Source organism: Mus pahari, chromosome 2 (genome assembly GCF_900095145.1).
Source record: "Mus pahari chromosome 2, PAHARI_EIJ_v1.1, whole genome shotgun sequence".
Taxonomy (NCBI): Eukaryota; Metazoa; Chordata; class Mammalia; order Rodentia; family Muridae; genus Mus; species Mus pahari.
Window position 1 is genome coordinate 26,258,264 of NC_034591.1, and position 18,089 is coordinate 26,276,352.

At 40.3% G+C, this 18,089-nt stretch overlaps 1 protein-coding gene across 1 annotated transcript in view; it reads left to right on the top strand.

Annotated features, from left to right (window-relative positions):
- The first annotated feature begins 1,743 nt into the window (after window positions 1-1,743).
- The window catches only part of Col1a2 (collagen type I alpha 2 chain), a 35,371-nt gene continuing 19,025 nt past the window's right edge, over window positions 1,744-18,089 (top strand). Inside the window, exons 1-23 of the mRNA XM_021190311.2 lie at window positions 1,744-1,989; window positions 4,430-4,440; window positions 5,001-5,015; window positions 5,652-5,687; window positions 6,723-6,833; window positions 8,095-8,148; window positions 10,886-10,930; window positions 11,120-11,173; window positions 11,275-11,328; window positions 11,607-11,660; window positions 12,034-12,087; window positions 12,583-12,636; window positions 14,243-14,287; window positions 14,564-14,617; window positions 14,722-14,766; window positions 15,064-15,117; window positions 15,590-15,688; window positions 15,799-15,843; window positions 15,952-16,050; window positions 16,391-16,444; window positions 16,580-16,687; window positions 17,040-17,093; window positions 17,205-17,303. Coding sequence (XP_021045970.1) covers window positions 1,920-1,989; window positions 4,430-4,440; window positions 5,001-5,015; window positions 5,652-5,687; window positions 6,723-6,833; window positions 8,095-8,148; window positions 10,886-10,930; window positions 11,120-11,173; window positions 11,275-11,328; window positions 11,607-11,660; window positions 12,034-12,087; window positions 12,583-12,636; window positions 14,243-14,287; window positions 14,564-14,617; window positions 14,722-14,766; window positions 15,064-15,117; window positions 15,590-15,688; window positions 15,799-15,843; window positions 15,952-16,050; window positions 16,391-16,444; window positions 16,580-16,687; window positions 17,040-17,093; window positions 17,205-17,303 — 1,368 coding nt within the window. The 5' untranslated portion in view covers window positions 1,744-1,919. The remainder of the gene's footprint in view (window positions 1,990-4,429; window positions 4,441-5,000; window positions 5,016-5,651; window positions 5,688-6,722; window positions 6,834-8,094; window positions 8,149-10,885; window positions 10,931-11,119; window positions 11,174-11,274; window positions 11,329-11,606; window positions 11,661-12,033; window positions 12,088-12,582; window positions 12,637-14,242; window positions 14,288-14,563; window positions 14,618-14,721; window positions 14,767-15,063; window positions 15,118-15,589; window positions 15,689-15,798; window positions 15,844-15,951; window positions 16,051-16,390; window positions 16,445-16,579; window positions 16,688-17,039; window positions 17,094-17,204; window positions 17,304-18,089) is intronic.

The following is an 18,089-nucleotide window of genomic DNA, read 5'->3' on the forward strand; positions in this document are numbered from 1 at the left end:
AAGAAGAAGAAGAAGAAGAAGAAGAAGAAGAAGAAGAAGAAGAAGAAGAAACGAGAAGAAAAGAAATCAGATGTGTAGTCTTGAGATGCTTTCTTTGCTCAATACTTTTTCAAAAACCTTTCCACATTATTTCAAAAAAAATAAAAAATAAAAAATAACAAAACTCTTTCTCACCTAGCCTGGAAGAGACTTGAACTGCCAGGGTGAGAGGAATTGGGGGGGGAGGGGGAGCGGGAACCCACCCAAAAGAAAAGGGAGGGGGAGAAGGATTGTGGGAGGAGGTGACCTGAAGAGAGGCAGTGAGTGGGATTTAAAGTGAATAAGTAAAAACATAAATTAAATTTTTAAAAATGCTTCTTAACTTGTCTCTCAAATCAGTGTTTTTAAACAGGATTTAAATAACTTTATTGAAATGTTTAATCTCTTCTATTTCTAGCATTCTTTTTTAATTTAGAAAGAGAAGCCAGTAAGCAATATCCAGTCCCTTTTGCTTATAGCAGCTGCTGATGGAGCTAACCTACTTAGTCAGAAATTCTTCCTCACTGGGAAGCCCAAAGCGGGAGGGGGGAGAAAGGAGAAAATTCCCAAGGAGTTCGCCCGTTCCTGCTTCATGAACATAAAAATGTCCTAAAGTTGCTGGTTTTGCCGTGACTTTGGGGACAGAATGAGACTCCGAATAGGTCTCTCCAGCCTCATGATGGATGCTTGGCGGGCCAAAAGGAGCCTGTGCTCCCCCCCCCCCCCCGCGGGGAACTTGGAAGACTCCAAGAAACTTTAGGAAGGAGCACCCACTCTGCCATAGTCTCCTCCTCCAATTCTTCAAAGTCTCATCCCAAGGTGGGAAGAGAGTGCATCCGTTCTAGAGGGGGCAGCTTGGGAAGTTAAGGAAGAGGTTGTATACGCCCTAGGGATGATGGTGATGGGAGGTGTGAGGATGCAGGCAGAGGTGACTGGCAGTGGCTGTGGAAGGGGTCATAAATAGCAAGGCCAAGAAGGCTGAGTGCTCACTGATCTGTTATCTCATCCAGGCTCAGCGTCTGGGTCTGGTTGGTAATCCTTCATGGGGTCTGTACATGGGGCTGGAGATGGGGCTTAACCAAAGTAAATGTAATAATTCAAAGTTTATTTCTTGATGCCTGCTCCCCTCCTCAATGAGAGAGAGAGAGAGAGAGAGAGAGAGAGAGAGAGAGAGAGAGAGAGGAGATTATGGGCACACAGGCCCCAAAACTGGGGAAATTAGGGGGCAGGGTGGAGCCGACCCAGGAGGGCAGCTCTAGAGCTCGCCACGCTGTCACCCTCCTCCCCTCACACCCCAGCCCCCTCCAGCCTGCAGATGGCCCCGCAGGGCACAGAGTGAAGCAGGACTGGACAGCTCCTGCCTTTTCATCTTTGGCCTCCAGGTCCCTCAACACCTGCCCTGCTGCCGGGAGACCTGTAAAGTGCCCACGTAGGTGTCCTAAAAGTGGTTCCAAACTTGGCAAGGGCGAGAGAGGGCGGGTGGCTGGGGAGGGCGGAGGTATGCAGACAGGGAGTCAGAGTTTCCCCTCGAAAGCCTCAAAAGTGTCCACGTCCTCAAAAAGAATGGAACCAATTTAAGAAGCCCTGTAGCCACGTCCCTCCCCTCTCGGCTCCCTCCCCTGCTCCCCCGCAGTCTCCTCCCAGTACTGAGACCGGGGGCCCCTGGTCCCAGCCCTCCCATTGGTGGAGACGTTTTTGGAGGCACCCTCCGGCTGGGGAAACTTTTCCCATATAAATAGGGCAGGTCTGGGCTTTATTATTTTAGCACCACGGCAGCGGGAGGTTTCGACTAAGTTGGAGGGAACGGTCCACGATTGCATGCCTGCACCCGCCAGGTGATACCTCCGCTGGTGACCCAGGGGTTCTGCGACACAAGGAGTCTGCATGTCTAAGTGGTAGACATGCTCAGCTTTGTGGATACGCGGACTCTGTTGCTGCTTGCAGTAACTTCGTGCCTAGCAACATGTCAATGTAAGTGTCTTCTGCTTGTTTGGGGGGAAGATGAAGGAGAGAGGCTGGAGAGGTGGGCACCCTGATCTCAACAGAGGGAAACTTCACACATCCATTCCACATACAGCTTGTGAGGTCGCCCTCTGCTCTGTGGGGGGAAAAACACTCGGGGCACATGAGATACATGGAAAAATACTTTAAAAGAACGGAAATAGGGAAGGCTTGACTGTTGCCAAGAGTTGGGGAAAGTTTTTCCCTTAAAACTAGGCTGTTAGCCCGGATCCCCAGGTTGGTGAAGTTCAACAAGGAGGCAAAGAAGGTTGCCTCAAGATATAAACCCGGCAGACAGAATGAACGACTCAGAGGGCTCCACTCTTCAACCCCCAGAATTATGCTCGTGGTCACCTTGTGGAACTTGAGGCCTAGTTTAGAAAGCCCCTTAGAAGAACAATACAAAACTCACCGGACTCCATTTTCTTGTGGGCGGCAGAGTTGGTCTGCAAGACGTTGGTGAAGATAATGATGAAAATACGCCCCCTGGAGGGGGTAAAGTGCAAGAACGGGGACCAGGCCTTAAGCTCTAGGAATTCCAGTTAAAGAGTTTCCCAGGTCCGTAGGGTAATTTACATTTCTGGGCCATATGTAAAGAACCCAGAGGATGTATCTTGAGAAGCTGGCTTCTTTGGCCTGAGGCCTGAGCTTTTATCTTCTGAACAGTCCCAATCCATTACCTGGTCATGGAAATGGTAACTTTTAACTAAAATAAGCTCTGTTCACTTATACTTCAACAAGTTCCCACCTGTAATCACACAAGAAAACAACAGATGTGAGAAATATCAACTTTGTCCTGAGATTTGAGAGCCTGGGAATTCTTCCCATGAGTCTCTTACTCATTTACCATGTGACTTCAAATGAATCAACTGGGCCTTTTTTCTAAAATGCGGGGTATATACTAAATGTGCCAACTTCAAGGCCATTTTCCATTTCTAGGTTGTATAACTAACTAGAATTTCCTGAAGAAAAAATGAAGAAAACCACTTGGGTTTCATCTTTAAAAATGGCTGCCTAATTTAACTAGACAAAGATGTTGGCTTGATGAGGGTTCGGGAGGGCGTGGCCACACCCAGACCTTCAACTACATGCCCCACATCTACCACAGCCTAATTTCGAATGTGTATATGTTCCCTTCATCCACTTTTATATAGCCCCCCCGAGGATACTAAGAAGTAATTATATTGTACAAATTAATGTTACAAGTTAATTTTATATGAAATCAGAGTAGAAGAGTGGATCCTCACAGAAAAATATAGTAGACTTAGGGAAGTAGAGATTTGAAGGTCAACATACATTCTATTCAACATCCAACCACGATGAAGAATAAAGGTTATCCAACACACATTGTCCAAAATGGCTCACAAACTGAGTAATTAAAAGACAAGTTGTCAAAGCCTGTACGGTTTCCTGGCTTCTCTTAATTCAGGCAAACTGTTTTTGATCCAATGGAGAAAATAAACTAGACATACCATTTATCTAATTGAACAGTGATTCTCATCAATTGCCCTAAAATGTCAATGCAGGAGGTGTCTCACTCTTCTGAGCAGTGACCACCTCAACAGATGTTCTCATTCCAAGTGACACACTTCGTGACCACCAAATCCCAGCAATTTTTAGGGGTGAATCATCCTGGAGAAAATCTAACCGCAATTATATGCCACATTATCCTATAATTATTATACCGTAGGAACGAAACTCAGTCTTTAAAGTCTTAGGGTAATTGTGGAAAAGAAGTGGGTATTTATTTTTCTCATTATTTTTCAAGATTTTAATCCCCAGTTTTCTCTTTATACAAAGCAGCACTTCTTAGGGTACAAATGGGATGTTCTTTAGCCAAGTGACCTTACCTCATTTAAGTGAACTATTTATAGCAAAAATCAGACTCCTGAATCAATTCGCTTTCATTGATGCAAATTAGACCTTTGGGGGAAAGGGCTAAGTCACTTCAATGTTTTACGAAAAACAAGCTCTGCTTCAGGATGCAGGTTTCCTTAAGTTTTCTCAGATTCTTACGCATTATTTCCTTGTCAATCAGTTGGTGATAGCCACCTATGCATCTATGCCACCTCCTCCATAATTGCTGAGCACTGGAGATGTCCTGCAGACACAGTAATGCTTCACAGCAGTTGAAAAACAGTGAATAATTAACTATTTAATTTAAAAAAAATATATTTACATATCAAAATTGTAAACAAGTCACCCTGATCCCTGCTATGTTTTTTACCTGAATAATTGAGAAGTTATTAGAATATCCTGAAGGAGAAACAGAAGGGGTCTTTTAATCAGGTAAATCAACTGTATAGACTTAAGTATTATTTTTTTTAATTACTGTTATTGATCTATGGAATGATACCAATTGATGAAGTGATACCAATAACTATTTTCTATTCTCTTCTTCCCTCAATAGATTTACAATCGGTGAGTAAAACTACTTTTAGAACACATAAAACGTTTGTACTTTGCCTTGATCACAGCGCTATCATTTCTGGGGAGGGAAGTTGGCCAGTTTGGCTTCCCAAGGAAATTGTGAAGGGACATAATAGTAGGCTAAAGCTTTCTGGCTTCCACTGAAAGTACCCACCCCATTTTCTGAAGTGGGTGGGGCTAAGTGAGGCTAGTCCCATAAAACGCCCATAGGGAAGAGAGAGGAAATGGGTCAGTGGAAGTTTGGGGTTTAGTACCAGCTACTCCAAAGCACAAGAGCACGTTGAGCTTGAGAGATTTTTGTAGTTTCCTAGGATTTATTTGCAACGAATTATGAATAAATTCTTAGCTCACGGATTGAAATCACAACATAGGTACAGATAAGTATATACAATTGGTTTTATAGATAACATTTTGTTGATTGGTAAAATTTTACATTTTATTTCAAAATATTAGATTAAGATAGTAGGAAAAGATAATATCGAAATAAAGCCATTTTGATATATAGGTATGTATATAATTCTTATAATAATCATTTATCTTTTCTTTTCTAGGGATCTGTACGAAAGGTAAGACGCTATGTTTCTCCATAAATATCTGATATTGCCAGAATAATTTCAGTTTGACAAAATTTAATGTGAAATACAGAAAGAAAATACTTTAGCAAAATTTTACCTATAAGAATATGTATTCACCAAATCATAAAACAGAGTACTGTTAATGTTGTAACAAAGTTTTATTATCTTCCAGAAGCACCTATAATTATATTTATGCTATATGAATTAATGATTTACATACTAAAGACTTTGTAAATATTTATTTATATTCTAAGGGGTGCATATTATATTAATTATAGATAATAAATCAAAGTTTATTTTAAAGGACTGACACTATAAATGTGCTGTGAAGGTATAATAAATAGTCTTATTTATGGCTATTATCTTACTAAAAGTACAATGGATAATATTAGTTTGACCACTACAAATTATAGCATCGTCTAGTCCTCCAGCTTGAGAAAAAATTACATATAGTTTCAACAAAAACAGTTCTTTGTTATCTATTGTTTTGTGCCAGGTCTTCTAGCTGCTGTTTAGTAATATTTTAGTCATCTCAGTCTTAGCAAGTAATTATTTTCAAAATTGGCTTGCTTGTTCAGCATCAATTACTTAGACACGTGGCTCTTTGCCATTTTTGTCTTCCTTTAGGGCCCCACTGGAGACAGAGGTCCACGTGGACAAAGGGTATGTGATTTTTAAATCATTAAAGGGCTTTGGCCCGTATTTGAATAACTACATATTCGACGCTACAGAAGACTGACAATGTGTAAGATTATTTCGTATTCAGATAATTATACTACCTTTTAAGTAGATAATGTCCTGCAGGAGAAGTGAATGAACATTATTATATATAATCAATATCCCCTTTCAGTCAGGATTACTCTTTCATAAAAAGAAACACTATTACAGGCAGCCACATTCTTTGCAGGGTCTATCTTTCTTTGTTTAGTTCAGACTGCCCAATACAGGTGTAATGGGAATTTATCCTCTACCAGAGAACCTTCTTCATAACATGTTTTGTTTCTTTTGAAAAAAAAAAAAATCTCTGTATAGATTGGAAATAATTGTGAAACAGTCACGTGCTTCTCTATCTTCATTCAGACATGTGCAAGCCAGGCTGCTGGTCTGTTTGCTACATTCTTGTTACATTTCATTGATAATGTATCACTAAACTGTTTTTGCATGATTTGCATTATATAATAAATAACTGCATCATGTATCTGTCATGATGTGTGGACTTACATGTGTTCTGCTCGATGTATTAGTTGTATAATTGTGTCGGTTAGTTATCCTAACAACATGGATAGTGCTAAAGCAGTCTTCCCATCTCTGTGATAAAACGATCTCCACGTATCACCACCAAAGCCACTGGATACCTTTACAGAAGTCGGAAGCCAGCTTTAATGCACACAGTGCCATTTCCTACGGCTTGAAACCTGTGACACTCACAGAATTCTCTCCATCATGAATGAATACACAGGGTCTACACTGGCTTAGCCGCCATTAGTTATCTTTACACATCAGGCCTTTAATGTCCTCCTAAATGAAGCCTGCGTCACAGGTGCACATCAGTCAGTGACAGATCTTATATTTCTACCCTTTTACATCAACAAGTCTAACAAACTGACCTTAGAATGTGTGTTCTTTGGTCTCTCCACATGCTATTCACGGTTCCACAAGAGGCTCTAACCCTCTTCTACTTCCCTCTTCTTGTAACAGGGCCCAGCAGGTCCCCGAGGCAGAGATGGTGTTGATGGTCCCGTTGGCCCTCCTGGTCCCCCTGGTCCCCCTGGTCCTCCTGGCCCCCCTGCGCCCCCTGGTCTTGGTGGGGTAAGATGACTTACACATTCTTATCTTAGATTTGACTTTAGTGTCTTTCTCTGTTGGAAAAGAAATACTCACTGTGAAAATTAATTTTTAGCAGTTAAGGAAAAACCTTCTATTTGGAAATGAGTATATTTTATTTAATTTCTTTGGTTTCTTAGTTTAAGGTTCTGCTTTTCCCATCTTCCTCGAGGTTTTGTCAATTACAGTGCTGGTCTTTTTGTTCATTGAAGGTAGCTGCAGCCTTCTGCCCCATTATTTAATTTGGGGATTTAATATCTTTTATCAGTACGGCATAAATAAGAGGTGTTACATTATTAAAGAGTTTGATTAGATTGAATTACATAAGTAAAGCCCCTGGTCTTAAGCAATTTCACAAACATCTGACCCTCTCTATTCTCCTTGGCTTGGAGACTGCTGAACCAACATTCAAAGCAGTTTTAGGTTTAATTTGCTTGAAACTAAATTGAGAAAAGTACATTTCCCTTTTTCATTAATATCTTCTTTTAGCTTTATGTCTTTGACAATGGTATAAGTGCCAAATGGCCTCACTGCAGGAAGAAAAACATATTTGCTTAATTGGTTAGCACTATGAATCAGATTCCTAATTCTAATACCCAACTGTATGCCAGTAAAATAAGACCTTTCTCTCCCAAAGATCTTATTATGATTGCTTATCTACTGAGTGCATTAAAAGAACCTTCTTTAATACAGTTACCACTCGAAGAGAGATCTTTAACAGGGAAGTTATTACCGTGAACTATTTTTTAAAAGTTTAATCTTCTAAGGGGCATTTTAATTTTCCTGTAACTTGAAAACTCTTTATATCCCTTTTTGAAACTCCAGCCAGAACAAAGAAGTATCTTAGTGACTTCTGGGCTGGGTAGCAGCTGCCAGTACAGCATGTTCCCCTGAGCTCTGTTTCACTCGCCAGGGTTCTGAGGGACTGTAAAGGTTTAGGAAGCCATCTTCCCTCAGTCTAGAGGCAAGTGACGAGTGCATAGGAATAGATTTCTCAAGGCAAATGAGTCTGAAGAATATGAAATGGAGGTTCTCCATTTCAGTCTCAGTGGGGGAACTCAGCACTAAATTCTAAATCATTTCTATTGAAACATGGCTCTCCTTTAAATAGAATCAGGGGATTAATGAATTAAAGTATTAAATATGATCAGATAATTGATTGATTGATTATTGATTGAAAGAACAATGGAAGATGTATGTGTTTGACCATTGACCTATATACTCATGTGTGTTTTCTTCTCTCCAGAGCTTTGCTGCTCAGTATTCTGACAAAGGAGTTTCACCTGGCCCTGGACCAATGGTAGGCTTGTCTCCTTTTATCCTAGAGGGGAAAAAGCAGCTTATGTAAGGGAATTCGTGCTAGACCTCACAATACTAATTAAGTCAATACTCCGAGACTAGGTCAAATGAAAACAACTCCTTTTTCTACATTTAAGTATCAAAACTGAAGTCCAGGTGAGGAGTTTCAATTTTCTCTACCAACGTGCCTCCTAAAAAGAATGTTCTATATCTACATCTGAAAAAATAGTCTTTGGAAATAAAGACCACGACTCAAGCAAATGAATTTAACTCAAAATATTAGCATCTATACATTTCTCTGTATCTTTCCACACTCCTTAAAATATGAAGCACAGCTAAAAAGCAAAAGGATTAACTGTGCTCCCTGAACCTGATGGAAAGGACCAAGAAGTTCTAGTTCAGTCTCGTCCTTCATCACATAACAGGAGAGTCTGGGGCTTTACTTTTTGCTCCCCCTCCCCCATCACGCAGGTAGTTGAGAGATAATATATGGTTCATGTATTTAGTTCTTGAATAGAACATTTTCCTAGTCACAAGAACTTACCAGGTTCCCCCAACAGGTTCAGAACTATACTGTGGATTTACGCAGCTAGCAGCAAATGACAGCAGCTCTGAATCACCTTCAGGGACTTGAATGTTTCTTTTCTCTCCCTTCTGATGAAAATTCCTTGTCTTGTCTATTTATTAAAAGACAGAATAGAAGAGAATGAGTCAAATTTAGCATTTGTGTCACTCCGCACACATCCCGTCATTTCTGTAACCATTTATAAAGCTTCCCTGTGTATCAGGTTGATGACCTAGCTGACAAATGAAGCTTCTACCAAACATTTCTGAGATGTGATAAAGAGAAAATAGACATGATCATGAAAAATGTACAATAGCTTATAGGAAAGAATGAAAATGTCCCAGAAGTAAAAACATTAGATTGATTAACTACCACAGAATTTAATAAACATGCACACAATTTGGTGATTCTAATTATCTGTTTTCTAAAGGCATTTATCTGTTAGTTATCATGGTCTTTAAACACAACTTTTACCTGGGCTCTACATCAGTGCTCTATCTGCACAAGACATTATTCTGAAGCTAATGGGCCGAAGTAAACTAATATACTATAAAGGCAAGACAATATTTTCTGTAAATTAAAACTCTCACTTGTAAAATAATGTAGCTTTAATTGATGATTTCCAATTTCCTGATTTTTTTCCTGGTAATTTAAAACATTCATATTTGAAGTGAAAAATTGAAGCGTTTTTTCGGCATTGTTTGTCTTAGACATTTGAAATGAGTTGTTTCTGCTAATGCCAGACATTACTCTTATGTAAAGTAGAATCCATTTCTCAAGAAGAGCCAAAGTGAGAAATAAAGCAGGAGTAGGTGATCTTTTATGTTAAAAATTAAAATGGTGGACATACACCTGAGAAATTAATATGGATTTCAGATTCCCCTGTCTTTGAAACTACTTTCTGAGGAGTATCAAAAAGGGTATTCACATTAAAATATCAGTGAAATATAATTTAAGCATGTAATGCATCTGCATCCACAAACAGATGTAACCAACAGAGATGTGTTTAACGAAGAGAGAAGATGGGCAGCAATAAAGTGTTAAATAATTTCCCATGTTGGAAAATCAATAGCTACAAAATCCCACAGGGTTCATCTCACAGCCTCCACAAAATAAAATATCTTTTATGTAAATGAAGTCACAAATACAGGGAAAGATGAATAAATATAATTAAAAATTCATAATGTCAAAGAAAATTATACTGAATGTATACCTAAAAAAATATTTTTATTGAAGAGTGACAGCTTCTTTTAACATTGAAGTCATTTCTAAAACAAAATAAATAATTCTCATAATTAAAATAATGTGCTTTTTAAATAAAATATGTAGTGTCTCACTATAGTCATTTAATAAGGTGGATAGGCTCAACTACAGAGTCCTCGTGGTTGATGTATTAAAAGCAAATTACTCAAGACTTGAACATGAGGTATTTTTAACTGTCTGGGAGATAGATCCTACAGATGAACTTACACAAGTGTTGATTACTACAGAGGCAAAACAAAACTACACTTAGCTCAAAAACATATAACATTCAGTTTTACTTTACATGTGTGTTCCACTAAAAAGAAGAAGAAGAAAGAAAAACTACTGTCATTTGTGTTATGTTTTCAAGATCCTATGATAGATTCCTCCAGCAGTTGCCTCAATAATACCCTTGAGATATTCATCAGTCATTAACAGGCCTCAAAGTATCTTTGAGGTTATAATAAACCTCCCTTTAATCATTAACTAGGACTGTTGATCTTTTCTAATTTATGGCCTGGTGGCAATAAACATATAAATTTCTTAACTACATATGACATGGAGAGGTGACATATGACAAAAGGAATCTAACTGAAATTCTTTGACAGCCATTATGTGTTCTGTTCTTGTGCAAAGATCAGTTCTCTTCATTGTCTTAGAACAATCTCCAGATGACCAATTTTGCACATCTCAAGGAACTTATAACTTCCTCCAGACAATTCTCATTGAGTTCAAAAGACTTCACTGGTTAAAAAAAAGAAGAAGAACTAAAGATCAGGAGAGAGTGTGGGAAATTTGGTTCATCTGTCCATCCAAAAACTCCAGGGGCTCAGAGATACCATTTCTATATCTAGTCTATCCAGTCCAGCTTATGAGACCCCCCAACAAGGACATGACTTCTTGGTGTTAACTATGTGTATACTCTTTACAGGGCTTAATGGGACCCAGAGGCCCTCCTGGTGCTGTTGGAGCCCCTGTAAGTATCAAAATCCTAGAATCATTTTTCTATAAAAGCCAAATGTTAAGCATGACTCTCATGCACTGAGGATGAGGATAGATGGTCAAGGACTTGTCTAATGTGCCTGACCTGAGCTTGACTCCAGAACTTCCAGATAAATAAATAAATAAATAAACAAATAAATAAATAAATTCTCTTCTACCTTAGGGCCCTCAAGGTTTCCAAGGACCTGCTGGTGAGCCTGGTGAGCCTGGTCAAACGGTGAGAAAATTTTCTCTGTTTAAAAAAAAAAGAAAGAAAGTCTCTGAAGAACCCAGTTTGTGAACACAGTCTTAACCTCAATGCATCTCCCACTCCCTTAGGGGCCTGCAGGTCCCCGAGGTCCAGCTGGCTCTCCTGGCAAGGCTGGTGAGGATGTAAGTGTTTACTCTTAAGCTCTTCTGAAACAACGCTTATGTACTCCTGTCTCAATAGGGAGTATCTAGAGCCAAATTAAGTTCCACACTAGATGCTCAAGATGCCTGCGTCTCCCCATATGGGAAATATACTTTAATGAAATACTAATTAACTTGCTTATGCTCAAGAGATTTGACTGTTAATTAAACACGTGTTCTAGCCCACAAAATTGGGCACACCTTTCTCTCACGATGGTTTACTAAGTGAATGATGACCTCAGGTTGCTTGCCTGTTTTAGGGTCACCCTGGAAAACCCGGAAGACCTGGGGAGAGAGGAGTCGTTGGACCACAGGTGAGATTGTTGACAATAGGATATGGTCCAGTGTTAGCTCTGAGCATGCTTCTGGTGGTGGCTCGGATGTCACTCACACTGGCAGCATTGATCGAAGACATCTGGCAAGAGAAAGAACCAAGAAAAGAATGCAGATTTTTTATTCACGTTCATAACGTCATATCGGTGACAGCAAACAGACTTTGACTAATTGAACTTTTTTTTTTTCTACAAATGCCACCATCTTAGTTATTCATATCATGACTAGCAGTTTGTGGTTCCATGCTCAAAAGATGTAACACCCTTTGATCCCACACTTGAGTTTTGAGAATTGGTTTGAAAAGAGGAATGCATTGTGTTACTCACCTTGCTCTGATTCCCCTCCCTCCCCAAGGGTGCTCGTGGTTTCCCTGGGACTCCTGGACTTCCTGGCTTCAAAGGCATAAGAGTAAGTGACTTCTTCCTCTAAATAAGAAAAAAAAATTGCTGATGATGGGGGTTTGGTGAGAACCCAACCATATTTAAATTCCTGGGTGAGGGATCCTAGCTTCCATGTCTCTGAATTTTGAAAATGCTGGAAATGAAAGTGGAGCCAACGCTCATCAAACACTGAGATTAATGCAGAAACACTATACAGGTTATAGATTACATAGAGATCATATATATTTTTAAGTACTTAGAACTACCTAAAACCAGAACATTGTTAGGGTGAGAGGGTTGTAAGGAAGCTTTTCCAGGGCCCTTCCCTTCTTTGCTGTGTGCAGATCAAATGATTAGCCTGGGGTAGTGAAACCAGCTCAGCTGAGCTGGAATACTGGATTGTGTTCTTCTTCTGCAACCATCGGATCTTTCTAGAAGATGTACTCATTGCAAAGATGGAAGACTCTGGCCTGACTGAGATTACAACATGACAGCATTTTTAAAAATGTTCATTGCCTTTCAGGGACACAATGGTCTGGATGGATTGAAGGGACAGCCTGGTGCACAGGGTGTGAAGGTAAATATTGAGTTATGATCACTGTAAGCAAGTCATTTAAATTTTCCATTGCTACCCAAAAGGCGATTTTACTGAAGACAACCCACATTTCAAAAAGTATTTCGTCTCCTCATCTAGCCTTCAAATCCCTCAATGGTGGGACAGTGAGATTCTATGACAAAGGCCAATTGCTAATGTTTATTTAACTTAATGTTTATGTAAATAATCAAATGGAAGGTAATGTTAAATTTTCTGCCTCCATCTCCTTTCCTCCTCTTAGGTCAATGATTCTCTGTAGCCAAAATAAAAGTAAAAAAAATATATATAACCAAATATTAGAACAAAGTGTGCTACTAAAGTGTAAATTCTCCTTTGCCTTGCACTAATTAGATAGGTACATTCATGTCACAACACACTTTTCAGCCTCTTTCCTCTGATTTATCTGTGCACACTTAAAAAAAAATTTTTAATTAGGTAATTAAAGTCTCAGAAGTGTATTATCTCTTGGCTAGCCTCTTCTCTGAACAACATTTCCATCCATAAAATCTTCTCTTTCCTATTAAGGAGATAATGTGATATTAAAGTGAATACCAATGTAATTACAAATTAATGAGTAACAAATGCAGGTGAGACCAGAGATGAACATGAATATGGAGAATCTGGTCTAACTTTCCAGCTGTCACACAAATGGGCAAGGTCAAGTCCATTCTCCCATGAGCCACAGTATATTATATGTATATTATATAATGATAGCTCGGATCACTGATCACAATATCATAAAATTTTAGAGCTAAAAGGCACTTTGTAGATGTCATCATTTAGGAGAAACTGAGGTTAGGAAGCGCTCATAACTTGTCCAAAGTCATGTGTGTAGTGCTTAAAAGGCAAACTCAGGAATCTCATGCCGGTCATTCTTAAAGTGGATCCTTCACATAGAGCCTTAGACCTAGAGCTGGAGAAATAGCTTAGCCGTCAAACGCTTGCTAAGTGAGCATGTGCCAAGTCTTTGATTTGCTCCTCAGCATCTCTCTCTAAACTAGAATGCCTTGAAGGAAAGTGTTTTACCGATACCTAGCTCTCAGAATAAGAAGCAAATCTGGTGACCCTAAAATCTCTTGTGATGCCTTGACTTTCCATTCATCTTAACAAAGCCAATAACAGTGGGTATTCAGATACCTCTGAAGATGGTGAATTTGGTTGCCCTGAAGAAAATGTATCATTTGTTTCTCTTTTCAATTAATATTCCTAATCTATGTAGTTGGTTCCAAATGTCTAGAATATAAAAAGAAAATTGGAGAGGTGTACAATTAAATAATCACATTTAATTTAGTGCCTTAGCCTTTGGCACATTTAAATAAAACCCTCATCATATTTTTTTTAAAAAATATATGTGTCTGAGATCATTGAGAAATAGTCTATAAGTATAAAAATGTGTTCAAAATGTACAGAAGGCTCAAAGGCTCAAACTGATACAATAGAGTAAAATTTATGCAATCAGAAATATATATATATATGTATATATACACACACACACACACACACACATATATATATATATATATATATATATATATATATATATATATATATATTTAACAAGGACTCAATTTTTCTTCTGCATATATAGGGTGAACCTGGTGCCCCTGGAGAGAATGGAACTCCAGGTCAAGCAGTGAGTATTGAGCAATTCACTGGCAACCTGTATGTGCACTCTTAGCATTCTGAAACTTCTTTAGAGACTTTGATAACTGCTATTTGCCTTGGCATTGCATTCTTGATACTTTTTTTTTCTTATATCTCTGCGTATTCAACTGTTACCTGGTGTTAGAACAACAGTTGCATTCTTAGTGAACTCTGACATATGTTAGAAATTGGGCAAAGTGAGCACTGCCTGTGACTCTTTTGAGATCAGCATTCTGGACTTTATTAACAATATTTCTGCTTCTAGGGGGCCCGAGGGCTTCCTGGCGAGAGAGGGCGTGTCGGAGCTCCTGGCCCAGCTGTAAGTAATCCGGTTTTTTTCTTCCCTTTGAATCTTTTTTTGAACACGGTCCAATGGGAGTTGCTTGATGTTCACCTGACTGTCTGTCTTCCCTTCCTTCATAGGGTGCCCGCGGCAGTGATGGAAGCGTTGGCCCCGTCGGCCCTGCTGTAAGTCCTGACACTAACGAGTAGAAAGGGGTTGGAACCGTGGGGCAGTAGCTCTCTGTTAACTTTTATGAAATGACAACATTTTGGACATTTTGGCCAAATGTTTCCCCTGGGGTCTTTGGAAGTTCCCCTTTCTAAGTAGCATAGGCTATTCCAAATGCCAGAGCTACTTACTGATGTATAGAGCAAGACTCATCCAATGTAGGGAACCTTTCACATCTTCCCTTGATAGAACTCGGTGCTTGTTTTTCTAATCTACTTCAAGGAAATTTCTTATGCCTTCTGCTTTGATTTCAGGGTCCCATTGGGTCTGCTGGACCCCCAGGTTTCCCAGGTGCTCCTGGTCCCAAGGTAAAAGGCATTGTTTGCTATCTCCACCTTGACAAATCCTTTAGAACTATCAGTACAGGCTGCAGGGAGGGAGACAACTGCAAAGCAATTCCCTTCACCCACCCCCACCCTTTAAAAAGCCTACAGAAGCGTTTTCTCGCTGTACCTCTCTGTACGCTATGTATAGATGGAGCCTCCCCCTAAAAACTGACTCCCTGAAGGCACTGTAGAATGTGTTTCCCCAGCTAGCCTGGACTGAGTGGAACCCACTCCTGCAGAGACCAAACCACCGCGACGGTAGGGATAATGCCAGAATGTCAGATGTAGGCTTGCAAATTAGAAAGTCAAGCCCACACTTTGTGATGATAAACCAGAGAAACTAAGTGGTTGCTGTTCTGACAAAATTCCCTAAAAGCTGGTGCTATGCTCAATAACAGAGTGTGTTGTCTTGTTATTTACTGCTTATTCCCTGTCCTGTTACTTTCCTTCTCAGGGTGAACTTGGGCCCGTTGGTAACCCTGGCCCTGCTGGTCCTGCTGGTCCCCGTGGTGAAGTGGGTCTTCCAGGTCTTTCTGGCCCTGTTGGACCTCCTGTAAGTAGTCATTGACATAAAACCGTTGATAAGAAAGACTGAAGATAGGGTCAGAGAAGGCAAGAAATATTCTCATTCAGTGAGTTTTTCCTTCTCCTTTCCCTCAACAGGGCAATCCTGGAGCAAATGGGCTCACTGGTGCCAAGGGCGCTACTGTAAGTACAGCTAAGTAGCTGACATGGGCTGCTCCGGGTTAGAGGTGCTTAAAGAGGGCGGCCTCTACAGCCTGCTTTCTCCTGAGGGCCCTTTTTTTCCTCCCACAGGGACTCCCTGGTGTTGCTGGAGCTCCGGGTCTCCCTGGCCCCCGTGGTATTCCTGGCCCCGTTGGTGCTGCTGGTGCGACCGGTGCCAGAGGACTTGTTGTAAGTGGTCACCACTGTAACGTATTTTATCTGCACACTGACTTTTTCTTGCAACTTTATTTATCTCTTCTTCCTTCTGTCGTGTTGTGCAAACGTTTATATTTCTTATATAGTTGCATTATGTGCCTGCATAGTCCCTCCTCTGCGCATGCTCGTAAGCTTCTTCCTTAGAAGCTTGTGAAAAAAAAAAAAAAATCGATGAGGTAAACTCGGTGTGTGAGTCTTATCTTTCCACCAATACCACTGTAGAGAACTTGAGCTTAAACAACCCAACAGACTTGTCTCCCCGAGAGTCTTGACCCATTTCTGTCATTTGACCCCTGTTTCCTTTGGATCTTAGGGTGAGCCCGGTCCGGCTGGCTCCAAAGGAGAGACCGGTAACAAGGGTGAGCCAGTAAGTGTTTTCAGTCACAATTGTGTTAACTTATCCCTATCAATTTTCAATCCAATTTCAGTAACTGGATATGATGTAAAAATATTTTTTTTCTATTCTTCTTATTCTTTTTTTTAAAAAAAAAAAAAAAAACAGGGCTCTGCTGGAGCCCAAGGTCCTCCTGGTCCCAGCGGTGAAGAAGGAAAGAGAGGATCTCCCGGAGAAGCTGGATCTGCTGGCCCTGCAGGGCCTCCAGGGCTTAGAGTAAGTTCTGAATCCTCCAGACTCAGCAGACCCTGATGCCACCCTTTGGCTGGGAATCGGTCAGCATTTCTGCGTGTGTTTCCTAGACGAAAGAGCATCTGCCTTCCGTCTGTTTTATTAAATTAGCAACTCTCAATTTGGTATGTTATTAAATCGGTCTGGAAACAACGTTGACCTATTTTCGCCGGATGCTCGTCCGCGCATTCCCTTGGCATTTGGGTCAAATGTGTTGGCTTGGTGTGCACCCATATCTTTCCTCATAGGAGAAATAGTGCCCCCGTCTTAGGAACCTCTACCTGATGGGATCTAAAGGTTTCTCTAATCCCCTGCCATCTCATGCCCTTTCCCGCAGGGCAGCCCTGGTTCTCGAGGTCTTCCTGGAGCTGATGGCAGAGCTGGTGTAATGGTAAGTCACTCATCACTTACTTTCCAAGAAGGACCTTGATAATGCTGGTGCCGGATGTGTCCTCAGCATTACAGGAACAGCCTCCTTATTCGGTGCCTCTCCGACTAACAGGGTCCTCCTGGCAATCGTGGTTCAACCGGCGCTGCTGGAGCCCGAGGTCCTAATGGAGATGCCGGTCGCCCTGGGGAACCTGGTCTCATGGGACCCAGAGTAAGTTTCAGACAAATCCTCATAAAGTCCTATCTGGAATTGGCGCCTCCTTTAAAGGACTGCTTAACACTGAGGGGTACAACAGAAAGCATGTAAAGTAAGTCTGTTAGTAAACTTGCTGATGTTGGCCTTTTGAACCCAACTTTATGAGGACCCCATAGAAGGTTCCATGCATCAGACTAGTCCAAAGATTTCCTCCGTGTTGTTTGAATCAGTGAATAGAAGGGTTTTGGAAAATTTTCTATATCTATTTTAAAATAGTTTGGTCCTCTCCTCAGCACGTATCCTTTATCTTAAGTTATGCATTTTATAGAAGGTATTCACTATATGTATTAAGACTGTACATTATTAGTTTATTAGATTCATCAGTGAAGCCATTTTTCCAGCAATCACAAAGCGCTATAATGCATTCAGCATCACACCAGCTATAGAGGAGTGACCTTTGGATCCAGAGATACTCAAATCCATAGCAATGGAGTCATTTTTTCCTCCATTATCTCTTATGGGTGAATATCAGCTGTAATTTTATGCCATAAACAAGTAATAGGGAACAACAAATATCACAATAAAAAAATCCACCTGGGAAATTGCTTACCAATTTTTTTTTCTTCCTATCATGGAGTAAATAGCATAATACATTTTTGGCCATACAATAGGTTGCTTAACACTTTCTTATGATACCTATAAATGAATCAGTAGCAAAAAGATTAAATACCAAAGAGCTTCTCTCTCTCTCTCTCTCTCTCTCTCTCTCTCTCTCTCTCTCTCTCTCTCTCTCTCTCTCTC